At 42.7% G+C, this 18,040-nt stretch overlaps 1 protein-coding gene across 2 annotated transcripts in view; it reads left to right on the forward strand.

The window, feature by feature from the left end:
* CSTPP1 (centriolar satellite-associated tubulin polyglutamylase complex regulator 1) overlaps positions 1 to 18,040 on the forward strand; it is a 155,784-nt gene that overhangs the window by 115,614 nt on the left and 22,130 nt on the right. For both annotated transcript variants that reach the window (XM_019743595.2, XM_019743594.2), the window contains exon 4: positions 13,488 to 13,572. In XM_019743595.2, coding sequence (XP_019599154.2) covers positions 13,488 to 13,572 — 85 coding nt within the window. The remainder of the gene's footprint in view (positions 1 to 13,487; positions 13,573 to 18,040) is intronic.

Consider the following 18,040-nt stretch of genomic DNA (forward strand, 5'->3'; position numbering starts at 1 on the left):
ATAGAAGGAAGGACCAAGGGGCATTATTATAAAAAGATCCAAAAGCATATAAGGATTATATAATATAATTATCAGCTTTGTACCCTCTTTTCATCATGGACAAAACAAGGTAATTTAGAGGGGAAGATAGAGCCGCTAAGAACAAGGACATGGAACCAGATGCAGCGTTGACAATTGCTCTGAGTGGGTGGCTTTCTCCTTCTTTCCTTCCTTCTTTCCTTCCTTCCTTCCTTCCTTCCTTCCTTCCTTCCTTTCTTCCTTCCTTCCTTCCTTCCTTTCTTTCCTACCTCTTTTCCTCTCTTTCTCTATTTCTTTCTTTGACAGCTTTATTGAGATATAATTTTCATACCATAAATCTGGGTGGCTTTTTATGAAATAAATTTTATTCTTCTGATTGCAAGAAAACACAAATTACCCATAACCCACAAACCCAGAGTTAACCATCATTATGAACACTGGTGTATTTCATTCTTTTTCCTATGCAAATTTACATACATATACATGTTTTATTTTAAAGCAAAAATAGGATCATACTTTGTACAACAGTATTTATTTTGCTCTTTCCCTTTAAATATAATGATGTCATCTAGTTTATTTCTTTTCATTTTAAACTCCTCTAGGCAGATGAATTAAATCTTTACTATAAATGCTTCCAAAGAGAAACTCTAACTCTGGGGTTGAAAATTCAGATGGCTGCAGCAAGCAGACAGGTGATATAAGCAGGAATCACAGGTGTTATAGGTGGGGTGCAGCGGGGTCTGGAGCAAACTGATGGGACCCTCTGCCTCAGCTCCAGTTGATTGTAGCCACGCAGGAATGCTGGCCCAGTATTGCCGGGTCTTCTGTTTTTTTTTAAAAAAGAGATATCTGAAATATCTATTGCATTGTGGGAAATGTCTTTTTTTTTTTAAATGCTTTAGTTCAAAATTTTAAAAATACAGTTCAAGTGAAACTGACAGTGAGTGCTTAGAGTTTCACAAGCAGTCTCACACTTAATCATCCATCACAGAAGTCTTGCTCTTCTAGCAATTATTTATTGAGAACCAGCAGTGAACAAAAGAGCCAAAACCTTTGCGCTCTTGGAGCTTAAAACTATACAGTAGCTCATACAGTGATCAATACTATGGAGAAAAATGAAGTAGGAAAATGAGACAGGGCATAGGGCAAGTGTCGCTGTTTTAAATACTATGGCCAGGGGACGTCTTACTGGCACAATGGTATTTGAGCAGTGACCTGAAGAGGTAAGAGCTATGCAGGTACCTAGGGGCAGAGGGGACAGCAGGTACAAGAGCCTGAGACAGAGCATGCCTGACATACTCAAGGAACAGCAGAGGCAGTCTGCCTGGAATGGTCTGAGCAAGGGATCCGGAGAAGGAGATGCAGTTAGCTGGGGTCCCATTGTGGAGAGTCTGAGAAGGAAGAAGTATTGTCCCATTTTATAGATGAGAAAACAGGGGCTCAAAGAATTTTGCCTGTGCCACAGAGCTAGGAAATAACAGGCATTTTGAACCCTGTCCTAATTCCAAATCTCATGTTCTTAGCTATGCTAGAAAGCAATAACATGGGTTTCATAACATTTCCCCTCTTCTAGCAAATTATATGCTACCTAGATTCAAATTATGTCCTACCTGTTCTTTATGCTACTGCCTCAAAACCACAGAGAATTACAATGAAGAATCCTAGAATGGTAGAGCCAAGTAGAACGCTGAGGATTATTGAGACCAAAAGTTTGCACATTTTTAACAGTTCTGAATGGTCTTGCTTTTCTAAAACCCTTTGATGTCTTCCCACTCCTCATACTTTTGTTTGCTTTCCTAATTTTTAAAAAAGGTTATACAGGAATGTGACAAAATTGCAAAGGGCAAAAAGGTATGCAATTTTACATACTTTATGCTATATTTAACTTAGTCTAAGCAACTCTGATCATTTCTATGTGAGGCTGACAGAGGAAGAAACTGAAGCATGAAGAGTTGGTGCCTGTTTGAAGGTCACCCATCAGTGGGGAAAACAGTTATCGTATCCAAACTCCAAGGACCAGACTTTGTCTTTTCGAATTCTTGAGCATAAAAGAAATTGGGTGGGTTCATCCTTTGATGCCACTGGGGTAGTTTTCATCTTTTGCCTTTCTTTTTGTGTGCCTGCCAGTCCCACTGAAAGATAAGGATCAGGGTTCAGAAAGTCTAATCATTGTGTCATTTCCCAGGATCGAGAGTCACTATCATTTGGTTCACATTTTTATTAAAATAAGATGAGTGATTCACTCACATTACAGGCAAAGAGTGTTTTACCAGGAAAACCATACTTTGAAAAACAAAGCTGATGGCTTTAAGGAACAGTATTTGCTGCTAACATCAATTTCCTTTCCCATCCAGTCCCAGCACGGCCAGACACCCTTCTGTCTCCAGCTGCCTCTTTCTCTTACCCACACATATACATGTAATTATAGATACGGTCCGGTACATTATATATGCCCACAAAAGACAGAAAACAGCAGGAAAGACAAAGGTGGATTCATCTGCAGAGATACATCTGTTTATCTATATCCAACCCTCTTTCTGGTTCCTGCTGTTTTTGTTTCCTAAGTCTATTTTTTCAGTTGATGGGTAGCCATAAATCCATCATCATTGGTGGAAGTTAGTAGATTCTGACGAGAGAGCAGGCTGTGGTCTTTATAAACACGCCTACACACTGGCAAGAGCCTTTCCCTACTCGCACAATCATCAAGAACCAGGGAACTTTAGATTGGTTTTTTTATTTTTAGTCTGTCTTGGTTCAACTCACCCTCAGTGAGTAACTCCGTTAGCCACTGCTTCTTTTTATATTTATTTAGAAAAGAAGGAAAATGCATTTTAAGCAAATCAAATGCATAATCTGTTCCATTTCTTATTTATTCTGTGGGTACTTTGGACAGTGGAAAACCTAGAGAAATAATAACTTTTATTGGTTTTTGTTTTCCGTGGCTTGCTTTCTCAGACAAGTTCTCATCAGACAGTTTTGCTTATAGCTTATAAAATTCCATTCGCTTTTCTCTTGCTAATCTGTGTCTATTCCTGTTAAATGGCAGATATAGGCTTATAATGGCTTAAAATGTTTATTTTTTTGTTATCCCTTCTCTGTTTTCTTATAGAGATTAACAGCAAGTCACCTAAACTAGAAAGGGTTTGTCAGTTTGTTTTGGGTAGAACAAGGAAGCCAGGAGCTGGATAGATACATCTAACCCTGGGGGCCAGCCTAGGAGAAGGATGATAGAGATGGAATAGCTGGTCTTAAATATTAATAATGATAATAATAATAGTAACAATAGCAGTCGTTGCAGCTAACATATACTGCATTCTCATTATAGAATTCACTATACTACCTAGCATTTTTCACCCATAGAAGAAATAAAAGCAGGCTGAGTTCCCAGGGCCCCCAGGATCATATGTTAAGAAAGTAAAGGACATTGGGGAGGCCGGTTAGCCCCGTCGGTTAGAGCATGATGCTTGTAACACCAGGGTTGCCGGTTCGATTCCCTCATGGGCCAGTGTGAGCTGCACCCTCCACAACTAGATTGAAACTGATGGGTCCTGGAAAAACACACTTAAAATAAATGAATGCTTAAAAGGAAGAAAGGAAGAAAGAAAAAGAAAAGGACATCATAGGGAGCCTGTGAAGTAGAAAGAAGCCTGGCCCTGGCATGAGAAAGCTTGATTTGATCCTGGCTCTACCATTTACTTGGTGATTTTGTCCCTTGCCTGAGGCTCATATTCCTTGTCTGTAAAAATAGAAATAATACCATTATCCTCTCCTTGCTCCACAAGGCTCTTGTGGGGCTCAAAAGGGAGAATGCGTGTGAAAATGGGTTGCATGATTACGCCGTCTCTCTATCAGTACCAGCACTCTTCACAGTGAGAGGATGGGGGGTTGGCGGCGCACTGGCTAGCAGGGAAAGTGGTGTGCACCTGCCTCCAGGCAGGAAGTCAATTATTCACTTCTCAGTGAAGAACAAAGGCAAATAAAATAATCATGAGATAAGGAGTAAGATTGCTTTAGCCACCCACTGGCTTGAGCTGCAGAATTGCGATGAAGTGTGCCTTCTGTTACGCAGGTGCCATCCCACCTGCGCTCAAATGAAGGCAAGTGATAACAAGCGCAGGCCCTGTTTATTGACTGCGTCCCCTGTGCCATATACTCGCACTTTCAATTTACTGTCTCTCTCTTTTTTAATCATCTCTTTTAATTCTCTCAGAAATTCTTCATGATTAATATTAGTATTATCACTATGCATGTTATTAGTCGTGTTATTATTATCCACTCTCATTTCTACTTGGCTTGCTCAGTGTCACATGACTAGCTCCCCGAAGAACCAAGATTTGGCCCCTGGTTGTCTGATTCTGGAGCCTGCACCCTTACCCATGCTTTACATGACACGCACTCAGGGCTGCGAGCCAGGGTTTCTTTTTTACTGTCCTCTCTAGCGTCCCAGAGTTTTAAAGCAGTGCCTCAGGCCTTCTCTCCCCTCCACCTCATTCCTCACATCTTTAGCCTGGGTGAGGGTTACTGAGGAGAAAGTTGGGTAAGAAAGACTCTTTTTATCTGTTGTACATTGAAGTTTCTTGTAAGCTTTCCATTGGGGGAAAAAAGCACAGCTGTTTAAAATTTTTTTTCAACCCTCATTATCACAACTCCCTTATTTTCCAGGTGAGAAAATAAGAGTCCCAGAAAAGTCGTGCCCAGAACAATGTCATTAGTTCTTTACAGAAATCAGACCAAATTTTTTCCTCTGTGTCATGGTGTGTCTTTGTGATAGAACAGAATATCCTCCTCCCCACCACACACACACACCCTGAAACAACTTGAAAGCCCTCATTCTGGCCATAAAAATCCATGTAAGGAAATTTAAAATACTGCCTCCCTTTCAATGGTTGAGTGAAGTGTTCCAGATATACCACCATAGAGGGGGTAGAATTTCCCTCTCACCTTTAGTTACCATGAGGAGGGGTTTAGTTCACTTCCCACCTTAGCTCTGATGCCTGTTGAACCATTTCTGTTCAACTAAGAGTGGGTCACGGGAGTATGTGACAGCACCTGCCTCCTCCTGGATGACAATTATACCTTGGCCCTGAGGTCTGTTTCAAAGGGCACACCCTATCCTCTTATTTCCAAACAGAAACGTGAAGTAGCCAACACCCCGTAGAGCAGGACTGGTTGGTCTCTGGATTAGAATGAATAATGGTGCACGTGCTAGTCTTGAACTAACTTCCCCAATGGACTGGTGGACCCTTTGGGAGCTTATGGTGCCAAAAGCTTACCCCATATTTTGATGTCCAGAGCTGCCTCCCATTTCCTCAATCAATGGTCAGGGGACTGTGCCTGTGCCAGAGTCACTAGCCCTGTTGCTACTGGAGAGAGGCTTTCTTTTCTCCTGGCACTGGTGCCTCCTGCCACAGTGTCATAATAGCTGCCCACCCTGGGCATGTGCAAGCCTGTCCTGTTTCATGTCATCAGAGCTGTCTAAGACAGTGCTCTGCCCCAGAACCAGGCCTTGCCTTGGTCCTCCAACTCTCAACAGCCCTGTCGTGATGGCCAGAAAACAGGGCAACACCCCAGGTTCTGATGCAGTATGGGCGTTCTTACCATGTCGACCCGGCCTTTGGTTCAGTCCCGCAGGAGTGGCTAGGGATGGCCATGATTAGCCTAAAAACCTGATCGGATTTACATGATCCCTGGGGAAGAATTTCAGACCCTGATTAAAAATGCTTCCATTTCTTTAAATCTTTGTATAATATAAACAGTTGCTAGGGAGTTGCTTTTGTTCATTCTGAAAATTACCATGAAATTGTTGCTATGTCTGACTTAATACTTTACCTAGAACATGTATACTGGTCAAATAGAAACCATCACTTGATGTTGGGCTTAGTCATAATAAAATACAAAACTAAAGAGTCTGGCTTTCTGCCCCTATTTGCACACACTGCTCATGCTCTGGGGAGTCATGAATTGTCAAAGGATCGTTTTAATAATGGCTCAAGGTGGGGTGGCCGGTTAGCTCAGTTGGTTAGCGCGTGGTGCCGATAAATCCAAGGTTGCCGGTTCGATCCCCACATGGGCCACTGTGAGCTGCGCCCTCCTTAAAAAAATAATAATAATGGCCCAAGGACTTTATCCCACAGGTGTCCCTGGAAGCCACTGCTTCTCATTCCTTTTGTAAAATCATTTCCCTTTCAGTAAACTAATTATCATTTCCCTCTATTTATAACATAAAACAACAGAAGTTTAAAACAAAGAAGACAAAATTTAAGAACACAGCCTGCTCTTCTGGGGCTTTTCTTGACAGGAACATGGCCCTAGGATGTTAGACTTTTCCTGGGATTTATGGTACCAAGTGCTACATTGGAAGTGAAGCTGTCAGATGTCTTGCCTCCTTCCTCACTCTGCCCCCACTCTCCATCACTCCCTTCCTTCTCCTTGCAAAGTAGCACGGAAGAGTATTTACTCAGCTGTGGACTGGTACCAAAGCCTCAGTGCCCTGGGACTTGGAAGGGGTGGTGTGGTCATGCCCTGAACTATCCATGTCTTTCCGAGCATCTGTTGGCAGCGCAGCCTGGCTGAGGGTGAGTGCCATTTAGAATGAGCCTTCACAACCCCGCATAAAAGAACATAAAAACAATTGCAACTGAAAATTGGAGAGTCCAGTCATGGGCTGTGGTGTTCTCTGGCGTTTGTGGTAGTTCCTATTGAGATCATGTAGCCAACCAACCAGAAGTTGTTCAGTCCTCTGGGATTCCCCGTGGCTTGGTAGCATTTTATTATCTCCAGCTCTTGTCCCACCACTAGCACACCCAGCTATCAACATGTAGACACTCACACAAATGAATTCAGACTAAACCCCATTACATCCCCCATACTTTTGAAGCCAAAAACCCTTGATTCAGGCTTTGGAGGTTTTCTCTTGAGTAAAGAACAAAGCTATGGCCCTAGTTCCTTCCATCTGGCACTCCTCCGTTGACCTCCTTTAGTGACACCACTCTGACCCTGGAAGAGGCACCATTTTCCAGGAAGAGCAGAGGCATCTAAGTCTACAATCACACACCTCAACAGTGCTTCTGAACAAATGTTGTGGACACACATGGTGATCTGTGAGGAGTCTGTAGCTGCCCCCCATCCCCGTGTGCACTCACACATGCGTGCACACACACACACACACACACAGCTTCTGAGGCAGGAATTTCCACAGCAAGAAGGCAAACCAGATTGTCATGCAGGGTTTCAGCTCCTGCTCCCTGCACAAGAACGCAGGATATGGTGAGGCCAAAAAGGAACACCCACGGAGCCACAGAGAGGGGAGTCATACCACTATTTCTCGATGGCAGCTGGTCGAGACACAAAAGCAAACATCCGCCAGTACTCCAACGAGGGGTCTTCCTGCACCACAGTCTCGCTGGCGGCCGGGCAAGACACAGGAAGCAAACATCCGCCTGTCCCACTACACGGTGGTACGTTCCCAAGCAAAGTGTCAAGCGGTCCATCAAATCAGGGATGGAAGGCAATTCCCCATAGTCCACAATCATTCCACAGATGTAGAGAAGACAACAGAAAATCATTATGCTTCTTTTCCAAAAAAGAAGTGAGGACAAATTAACCCTTAAATATATGGGACATCGGTAATTTCTGATTAGATTAATTTTGTTAGCCAAAATAACCTCACCTATCACTCTCTAGGATTAGCGTTAAGATAACCAATAAAAGAATAATTTAGAGGCTGCTTATCTTAAAAACCACAGTATTCATGCTAAAGTTGTAACCATGGTAAACTGAATTACTAGGAAGTAAACCCTAGGTTCCTCTGATTTTCAAGGTAAAATTGGTGATACATTCCTATGACAATAAATATTCAAGCTGATTGAAATGAACACTTGATGAGAAGGTGCTAGGAGTCAGCAAGCACATTAAATTAATAAACCGGCCATGATCTATTATGTTTCCTGAGCATATGGTACCTACCCAAACAGGACATTTTCCATTTTCAGCTCCTCAGAGCTCCTCACACCCCCTAATTGGCAGACATGCCTCCTGTGCCTGCAGAGTCGCCATCTCTGTGTTCATACAGTGGCCAGAACTTCGTCCCTCTGAATTTTCATCTGAGTCACTGCAACTCATGTTTTCATCCATTCATTCCTTCAACTGCTATTTACTACTATGTGCAAGGCATGTGCTAAGGGCTTTAGTTAAGTCCAAAGATTCCTCAATTTCCGGACTTCAAATTGTAATCAGTTAGTAATTACAAAATAAGACTACCATTTAGTGAGCACTTGGCTAATTTTTCAGAAAAGTGCCTTATATGTAAATAACCTCATTAGAATTTTACAACAATCCCATGAGGTAGATACTGTGTTTATTCACATTTTTCATGAGGAAACCAAGGTTCAGAGAAGTTGTATAATTTGTGCAAGTCGTCCTCATGGTAAGTGGTGGAGCCAGGTCGTCTGATTGCAAAGTCTGGGCTCAGCGCTAACACAGCTGCTCTGCCCTGTTTAATGTGGCAGCCTGGAGGGTGTCTGTGTTTCACTTAGATATAAAGGCTGTCAGTCACCTGGCGTGAACAGTCCTCTCATCAGAAGTCAAGGCCTCCACCACCGACAAACTGGATCCCACCTGCTAGAATGGAACCTGCAGAACCTGTGGAGCCAAGCAGGCTTAGGTCTGAGTCTCAGCCCTCCTTCCTCTCACTGGCTGTTTCCTTGAGAAAGTAATTAACCTTAGTTAAAGAAACCCTAGGTTCTTTATTTCTAAAATAATAATGGTAAATACTAACAGAGCACTTATGATGGGCCATCGTTCTAAGTCCTTTAACTCACAACAACTGTGTGATGTTGATACTGTCATTGTGGGGACAGAACCAGGAGTACAGTTTCCAGGCTCTCGCCCTCACGTGGAAAGGTGCTGGCTTGGGTAGTAACTGGCCATCAACTGTGATTGGATGGCCATTAGCTGTGATTAGTTGGCCGTCAGCTGTAACCAGTTAGCCTTTGGCCACTAATACAACTGCCGTGAGTACACTAGCAGCAGATGGTGGCTGGCAAGTGTGGATTGCAGAGAGGCACGGATTGCGGATTGCAGTTAGCAAATGAGGTGGGTTGGCAGAGAAGCAGATGGCAGGTTGCGGATCGTGTGGATCCTATTTCCTGTATCTCCAACCCAGCCACCAGCGAGAATACAGTGGCATGACTCCCCTATCTGTGGCTCCGTGGGTGTTCCTTTTTGGCCTCACCATGTCCTGGGTTCTTATGCGGGGAGTGGGAGCTGAGACCCCGCGTGACACCCTGCGTGACAGTCATTATCCCCATTTTACAGATGGGGAAACTGATGTATCCAGCTTAATGGTCAAGTAATTTGAAATCAGCGGCAAAGCTCAGATTTGGACCCAAGTAGTCGACCTCTAAAGTCCATACTATTAGCCACAATGCCATGCCATGCTTGCTCTGGAGATGATAGGATCAGGGGCGTAAAACCCTCTGGTCCAGAGCCAGGCACAGAGTCGATGGGACGATTACAAGGTTTAGAATAAGAAAGTTTAACAGCTTTGACCACCCACAAAAAGCGAAGCACCAATTTGTGGTGAGAGTTCTGATTTTGATCTTATACCAAAGACTTCTTACACCTTTGCCTTTGAACTTTCAGGACTTGCTGGCTGAAGCTTTCCTAATTGTGGGGATTCCTTTAGAGAAGGCATCTGTTGGTACACAGCACTTACCTTCCCTGCACCTGCCAGGGTGCAGAATGGCTGGCAGGTGGGCAGGGATGAGAAATGGTGGAGTGGCCACCAGCACAGGTGTTCTCACCCCCCCACCCTCCCATTGCCCCCGGCCCAGCACAGGCTGTGGTGCTGGAGCTGCAGCCTTTCCTGTTGACAGTAATTAGAACCTTTTAGACGAAATATCTTACATTAAAAAAAAAAAAATCCCAATTCACTTGAGTTGTCTCCTTGATCCAGTTCACCTGGAGCTATTTAGTTTCTGCTGTTTGTTTGGAGGGGATGGCAGGCTCTTAAGCCTTCACACATTGTGGTCGATAAGATCAAGGTGCTGAAAATGTTAGCTGTAAATTTTGGAACCAGAGCCTGAGTCTGAATTCAGTTCTACCGCTTAAGCACACACCACCTGAGTATGCGTCTGTGAAATGGGGGTAGCAACAGTGGAGATGAGATGAGCTAACACATGTAAAATCCTTGGAAGGACAGAGCCTGGCCCACAGTAAGTGCTCAAGAAATGTGAGCTGGGAGTGTTATTATTAAGTTCTCCTTTCCTTCCCAGCCTGGAATCTTGCTCTGGAACATCAGGCTCTGCACCCTCTCTCCTCCCTCGCCAGATCATTTCATCTCTCTAAGCCTCTACGTCCTTACCTGTGAAATGATCTGGGCATAATGGAACCGCCTTCAGAAGGTTGTTGTGAAGGTTCACTGAGCTAGTTCAAGGCCTGAGCAGAGAGCTCCGTGATTTCAGTCTCATCACTGTTAGTCCTGAAGCACAAAGGGTTGCCTGGAAGGGACTTGAAACCTTGGAGAGTTGAAGTTCTAAGAACCCAGGGGCCCAAAGTAGACAGGAGCCATTTAGGATTAACTACTGCCTGAGCGTAAGTCCTGGGAACTGGGGAGACCCCTGGCTTGTTCATAGCTAGGGTTTCCGGGGGTGGGGTCAGAATTCCCGCCTGTTCTAGGGTATTTTTTTTGCTTTTCTGTTCCCGAATCCCGAGAAAAGTTGGTTGAGAAAATCGGCTCCTTGAACCCAGGTGGTTGCTAGTATCGGCCTTCACTTTGTGGAAACGATTTATCTTGGAGAACAGAAAACAGTTTATATGTCAGGATTCGGGAATGGGAAAGTGAAAAAATATCCTGGGAACGGGTGGGAATTCCTGCCCAGAAACCCTATTCATGGCTGTACCGCTGTGCCTGGAACCGAGGTAATACTGCAGAAGAGTATTCAAGAAGGTTTGGCTCAGGCAACCTGACAGAATTTTCAAGGCAGAACACTCCTAAGTGTTCAACCATTTAAACTCAGTGAGAAACACTTTCCTCTTCCTCTCCTCTCCTGTCTTTGCCCCCAGGATTTAAAAACAAAACCAAAATAACTCTCATTGTTTGGTGTTACTATGTTCCAGACATTCTGCTAAGTACTTTACAGACATCATCTCTTTTAATCATGAATTCAACCGTGAAAGGTAGGTATAATTTTTATTCTATAGACAAGAAACTGAGAGTTAGAGAGATGGAGCAATTTTCCCAAGGTTGCATACACGTACCTGATAAATCATAGAGCCAAGATTTGAACTCTAGGCCTGTGGGACAGGAAGGGGACAGTGTTCTGATTTGGGAACAAGTCTTACCACTCACCATTCTCCCAAATAACCTGCTGTACAAGCAAAGGAGTGTCTCCAAGTCACAGGTGCCTCTCCCTTGAAATCACGTGGCTAACAGAAGTAGAACCACTGCCTTCCACAATTAAGGTGGTAAAACTTGTTTATTTGCCTGACTTTCATCTCTTTATCAGACTATCTCCCTTATTTTACATTTGGGAAAGTCAAGTTCCAGAAGTGTGGCTAGGATGTATTGTTTTTCTCATGTATTTAGTATTCCCGAGAGTCTGTTGCTACATTAGAGAGGTACAAAATGATATTTGTAGGTCATTCTCCTGTCTTTGGGAAGCAAATATTGAAGTATACGAGTTAGAATATCGTCAGGAACCTAAAGGGAGCCGAGGGTCTAGAAACCAGGAGGCCGAGATTGATGCCCGTCAGTCTTTGTTGATTACATATGGGGATTACACAACTGTCTCTCTCTCTTCCTAGGCTTCTCATTTTCCTTCACTCTGTTTACCTTCCCAAGGATATTTTGTAGGTAATTATGGGGATATATGTGAATCCCTGTGAAACACTTTGATCCCCCACCCCCAAGCATGATATCAGGTATATCCACCCAAGTTTAGCCTAGCGAAGTACTAATGATTTAAAGGTAGAACTTTCCTTTCTTTACTTCCTGCCAGAAATCACTCCTCTCTCTATCTAGGGAGTTCTGGAGTGAGATTAAAGTGGGAGCACATTAGATTCAGTGGCTTTTCTCCCTTCCCTTTGCCTTTTCCTGGCCCTCACCCCAAATCTGTGAGACCACGAGTGGCTATTACTCCTTCCCTTGAAGAATAAAACCTCCTACCAGGCTGTGCCCGAGGTCAGGCAAGTGAGGAGAGGAAAGTACACACCCTTCTGTGGCCAAGACGAAGGCCACAAAAGCCATCTTGATCCTTTGACCTATATTGACGCCGATTCTGTTCCTTGGTGTCCCTGACTTTGGCAGTGTGGTTAGTTTAACTCTCTGCCCCCACCTTGAATTGAGTTTTGATGAAAAAGTAGTAGGAACCCAGGCCTGTCCCTGAGGATTTGGGGTTTTTGTCTTGGAAAAGCATCAACCGAACTAGCAGGAGCAGGAGATCTGGATTCCTGTGGCTTGGGCTAACTTAGGTCCGGAGAAGCCAAGCGCCTCTGATCCTCATCTTCATTCCCCACATGCGGCCATGCCCTTTGGATTCCCTTCTCTCCCTCATTCTCCCAGCGAGGATGGCTCCCAGGCCTCTTGCTCTTGCTTGCCCATTAGCATGTCCGTCCATATTTGAAATGCCTTAGTATATGGGGTACCTGTGGATCGCTCTGCCTGGCTGATCTAAGATCTCTTGGGTTAGTACATGCAGTACCAAGACAACTTTCAAGCATCAGTGTATTTCCTCCTCTCCCTTAGGGTCCTCTAAACCTCCCTGAGATGTACCTCTCCGGGTTTTCTGCTGGGCCACAGAACCTCACCCTGGCTCATCTCTCCCAAAGCACTGCTCTATATATCGGGAATCATTTGGTTGCCTTGATTGTATACCTTGGACCTCTAGCTTGGCTTCCTATATAGGATGACCAGCTTTGTGTGCAGGCATCAGAAAGAAGCCAGCCTGCGCAGTACTGGATGATAGAGTAATAAGGTCTGTGGGTTGCTGTACTGTATTCTTCTCCATACATTGCAAGACTAAGTTTGCCTCAGTACTGCTTCCAGATAGTCTGTGGATGGTCTCTGGTCATCTTGTGGTGAATGTTACCAGGCCAGAGAATTTCAGCAGATTTAGCTAGCTTTGAAATGATTCACTCTTGTAGATTTTTTATACACAAGGAAAACCAAACTAAGAAGGCTGATAAAAATACCCCTCTTGTTCCCTCTTCTCACCTGGCCGTTTATCAAACCAGGGAAGCTCCTTTGGCCAAAATGTTGCAGCTGGGTGCCTCCCATCCAGGAAAAGCGGTATATAAATACTGATCTTAAAAATCTAACCCCTAAAGGTTAGTGGCTAGCACACTCTTAACTCTTACCTTTAAAAGAGCAACTCTACCGAGACAAGGTCTGAAACCCATGAAATGGCCAAAAAGAGAGCAGTGACTGCACATGCAGAGGCCTAATGTGTTTCTCTCCATTTCCACTTCAGATTTGCTGACCATGAAAGAATATCACTGTTTGCTGCAATTACTGTGCCCGGATTTCCCGCTGGAGCTTACTCAGAAAGCAGCCAGGTAAGTCTCGGGGGCTCTTGAACCCAATTCAGTCATCCATGGAACAGGGCTTCTTAGAGAACCCTGAAATGTATACAAACAAACAAACCATTAGGGAAGAATAAAACCATTAGGGAAGAAACAGTGTTTTGGAGAGGGGTCTATTGGGGATTTGCCCAAAACCATAGTACTTGCTTTCCCCATTTTCAAAGGGAAGCTAAATGATCCCTTGTGGTTTCTGTGGGGAGCCTTAGGGTCTGGAGATAGAGTTGGGGGGTGGTGAGATGAAGAGGCACATGCAGCACAAAAACCCCTAGAGGGTATGCTGAGAAAAGAAGAGGCAGGAGTTGGCAGCAACTTGTGATAAAGGGGGTTGAGATTGTAGACGAGAAAGGCATAAAGATGATAATGCCTAACTGAGGACTGAGGGTAGAAAAAATTGTATTATTGATGCTAAAAGAAGGTTTTCAAGATTACTCCAGAACCAGGAAGATTGAGCAGAAATAGTTATAGTTAGAGCCCCCTAATTTCTGTGTTTGGTTTCATTGTCATTCACATTTTTTTAACCAAATGAGGTTGTTGGACTGTGTATGCTTCTGTTAACTTTTACTTACTTAACACAAAACCTGAGCTAAGCTGGCAATTGGAAGTATAGCAAAAAATCTTGTTTTCTGAAAAATGCCATAACAGAGGATTTTTAGGAAAATACTCTTTTCAGGCATACGTTGTTTTATTGTACTTTGCTTTATTGCTCTTCACAGATAATTTTTCTCTTAATTGAAGTTTATTGGTGTGACAATTGTTAGTAAAGTTACATAGGTTTCAGGTGTACAATTCTGTAACACATCATCTATAAATCCCATTGTGTGCTCGCCACCCAGAGTCAGTTCTCCTTCCATCACCGTATATTGGATCCCCTTTACCCTCATCTATCACCGGCTTTCTCCCTTACCCTCTGGTAACCATTAAACTATTGTCTGTGTCTATGAGTTTTTGTTTCTTCATATGTCTTGTTCTTTTGTTGTTTTCAGTTTTATATACCACATATCAGTGAAATCATATGGTTCTCGACTTTTTCTCTCTGACTTATTTCGCTCAGAATAATAATCTCAAGATCCATTCATGTTGTTGCTAATGGGACTATTTCATCTTTTCTTATGGCAGAATAGTATTCCATTGTGTATATATACCACAACTTCTTTATCCAATCATCTATCGAAGGACACTTCGGTTGTTTCCATGTCTTGGCCATCATAAATAAAGCTGCAATGAACATCAGATAATTATTTTTTACAAACTGAAGGTTTGTGGCAACCCTGTATTGAGCAAGTCTATTGATGTCATTTTTCCAACAGCATTTGCTCACTTCACGTCTCTATGTCACATTTTGGTAATTCTTGCAATATTTCTAACTTTTTCATTATTAGTTTGTTTGTTATGGTGATCTGTAATCAGTGATCTTGGATATTACCATTGTAATTGTTTGGGGGCACTGCAAACCACCCATAAGAGAGAGCTTAATCAGTGAAATGTTGTGTGTGTTCTGACTACTACACCTATTGGCCATTCTCCCACCCCTCTCGCTCCCCTGGGGCCTCCCTGTTCCCTGAAACACAATATTGCGATTAGGCCAATTAATAACCCTACAACGGCATCAAAGTGTTGCATTGAAAAGAAGAGTTGCATGCCACTCTAAATCAAAAGCTGTTTAAGCTTAGTGAGGAATAGGGTTGGTCGAGAAAAGTTGGTCGGGAAATTGGGAAAATCAGCTCCTTGAACCCAGTAATACCCACAATGGGAAATAAATGTACTAACAATATATCTCTTAGACATTTTTCCTATTTATCGCTAGGGGTTCTGGGTGGGAATTCCCACCCGTTCTTGGGATTCTTTTTCACTTTTCCATTCCCCAATTCCAAGAAAAGTTGGTCGGGCAATCGGGAAAATCAGCTCTTTGAACCCAGGTCATTGGTAGTATCGGCCGTCACTTTGTGGAAATGACTCATAATGGAGAACAGAAAACAGTTTATATCTCGGGATTCGGGAAAGGGAAATCGAAAAAAATTCCTGAGAACAGGCAGGAATTCCCACCTGGAAACCCTAGTGAGGAAGACATGTTGAAAGCTGAGATAGGCCAAAAGCTAGGTGTCTTGAATCAAAGAACCAAGTTGTGAATGCAAAGGAAAAGTTCTTGAAGGAAATTAAAACTGCTACTCTAGTGAACACACAAATGATCAAGTTTGAAAACAGCCTTAATGCCTATATGGAGAAAGTTTTTGTGATCTAGATAGAAGACCAGGCAGCCACAACATTCCCTTAAGCCAAAGCGTAATCCAGAGCAAGGCCCTAACTTTCTTCAGTTCTATGAAGGCTGAGAGATGTGAGGAGCCTGCAGGAGGAGAGTTTGAAGCTAACAGAGGCTGGTTGAGGTTTAAGGAAAGAATTCATTTCCATAACATAAAAGTACAAGATGAAGCAAGCAGTGCTGAGGTAGAAGCTGCAGCAAGTTGTCCAGAAGCTCTAGCTAAGATAGTAATGAAGGTGGCTACACTAAACAACAGATGAAACAGCCTTATATGGGAAGAAGATGCCATCTAGGACTTTCATAGCTAAAGAGGAGAAGTCAATGCCTGGCTTCAAAGGTTTAAAGGACAGGCTGACTCTCCTATTAGGAGCTAATGCAGCTGGTGACTTTCATTTGAAGCCAATGCTCATTTACCATTCCAAAACTCCTAGGGCCCTTAAGAATTAATTATGCTAAATCTACTTTTTCTGTGTTCTGTAAATGGAACAACAAAATCTGGATAACAGCACATCTGTTGACAACATGGTTTACTGATTATTTTAAGCCTACTGTTGTGTCCTGCTGCTCAGAAACAAAGATTTCTTTCAAAAAATTACTGCTCATTTGACAATGCGCCTGGTCACCCAAGAGCTCTGATGGAGAGGTACAATGAGATTATTGTTGTTCTCATGTCTGCTAACACAACATCTATCTTGCAGCCCATGGATTGAGGAGTAATTTCAACTCTCAAATCTTATTTTTTAAGAAATACATTTTGTAAGGCTACAGCTGCCATAAATGGTGATTATTCTGATAGATCTGGGCAAAGTAAATTGAAAACCTCTGGGAAAAGATTCACCATTCTGGATGCCATTAAGAACATTCATGTTTCATGGGAAGTGGTAAAAATATTAACATTAACAAGTGTGGAAGTTGATTCCAACACTCATGGATGACTTTGAGGGATTCAAGACTTCGGTGGAGGAAATAACTGCAGATGTGGTAGAAAGAGCAAGAAAACTAGAATTAGAAGTGGAGCCTGAAGATGTGACTGAATTGTCATGATAAATCTTTAGTGGATGAGGAGTTGTTTCTTATGAATGAGCAAAGAAGTGGTTTCTTGAGATGGAATCTTCTCCTGGTGAAGATGCTGTGAAGGTTGTTGAAATGACCACAAAAGATTTAGAATATTATGTACACTTTGTTGATAAAGCAGCAGCAGGGTTTGAGAGGATTGACTTCAGTTTTGAAAGAAGTTCTACTGTAGATAAAATGCTGTCAGACAGTACTGCATGCTACAGAGAAATCACTCATAAAAGGAAGAGTCAATCAATGTTGTCTTATTTTTAAAAATGCCACAGCCACCCCAATCTTCAGCAACCACCACCCTGATCAGTCAGCAGCCATCAACATCAAGGCAAGACCCTCTACCAGCAAAAAGCTTATGACTTGCGGAAGGCTTAGATGGTAGTTAGCATTTTTTTTAGCAATAAAGTACTTTAAATCAAGGTATTCACATTGTTTTTTAAACATAATGCTATTGTACACTTAATAGACTACAGTATAATGTACACATAATTTTCATGTGCATTGGAAAACCAAAAAATTTGTGTGACTTGCTTTATCACAATATTTGCTTCATTGCAGTGGTCCAGAAGTGAACCCACAATATCTCTGAGGTGTGTCAGTATTACACCATACATGATGGATATGTGTCATTATACATTTATCCACACTCATAGAATATACAACACCAAGAGTGAACTGTAATTTAAACTGAACTCTGGGTAGTGATGTATAGTGTAGAGTCATTGATTGTAACAAATGTACCACTGTGGCAATGATGTTGATAATGGGAGAGACGATGCATGTGTGGGGGCAGAGGGGTTATGGGAAATCTCTGTACCTTCCCCTCAATTTCACTGCTCAAAAAAAAGTAAAGTCTTAATAATAATTTTTTTGAAATGTCCAGCTTCCCTAAATCATACATAATGAATGCATTTACCGCTATTGTTTCATTTAAATTCGTTCACCTTAATTATCTCACTTAATCCTTATAAAAAGTTACTTCCCATTTTGCTAAAGAGGAAAACTGATCTATCTCAATTTAAAAAGCAAAAAAAAAGAGGAAACTGAGGCTCAAAGAGGTTAAGTATGTTGCCTGCACTTCCTGACAGCTTGTAAGTATTAATATTAGGTTGGTGC

The sequence above is a fragment of the Rhinolophus sinicus genome, linkage group LG06 (assembly GCF_036562045.2).
Source record: "Rhinolophus sinicus isolate RSC01 linkage group LG06, ASM3656204v1, whole genome shotgun sequence".
In the NCBI taxonomy this organism is placed as follows: domain Eukaryota; kingdom Metazoa; phylum Chordata; class Mammalia; order Chiroptera; family Rhinolophidae; genus Rhinolophus; species Rhinolophus sinicus.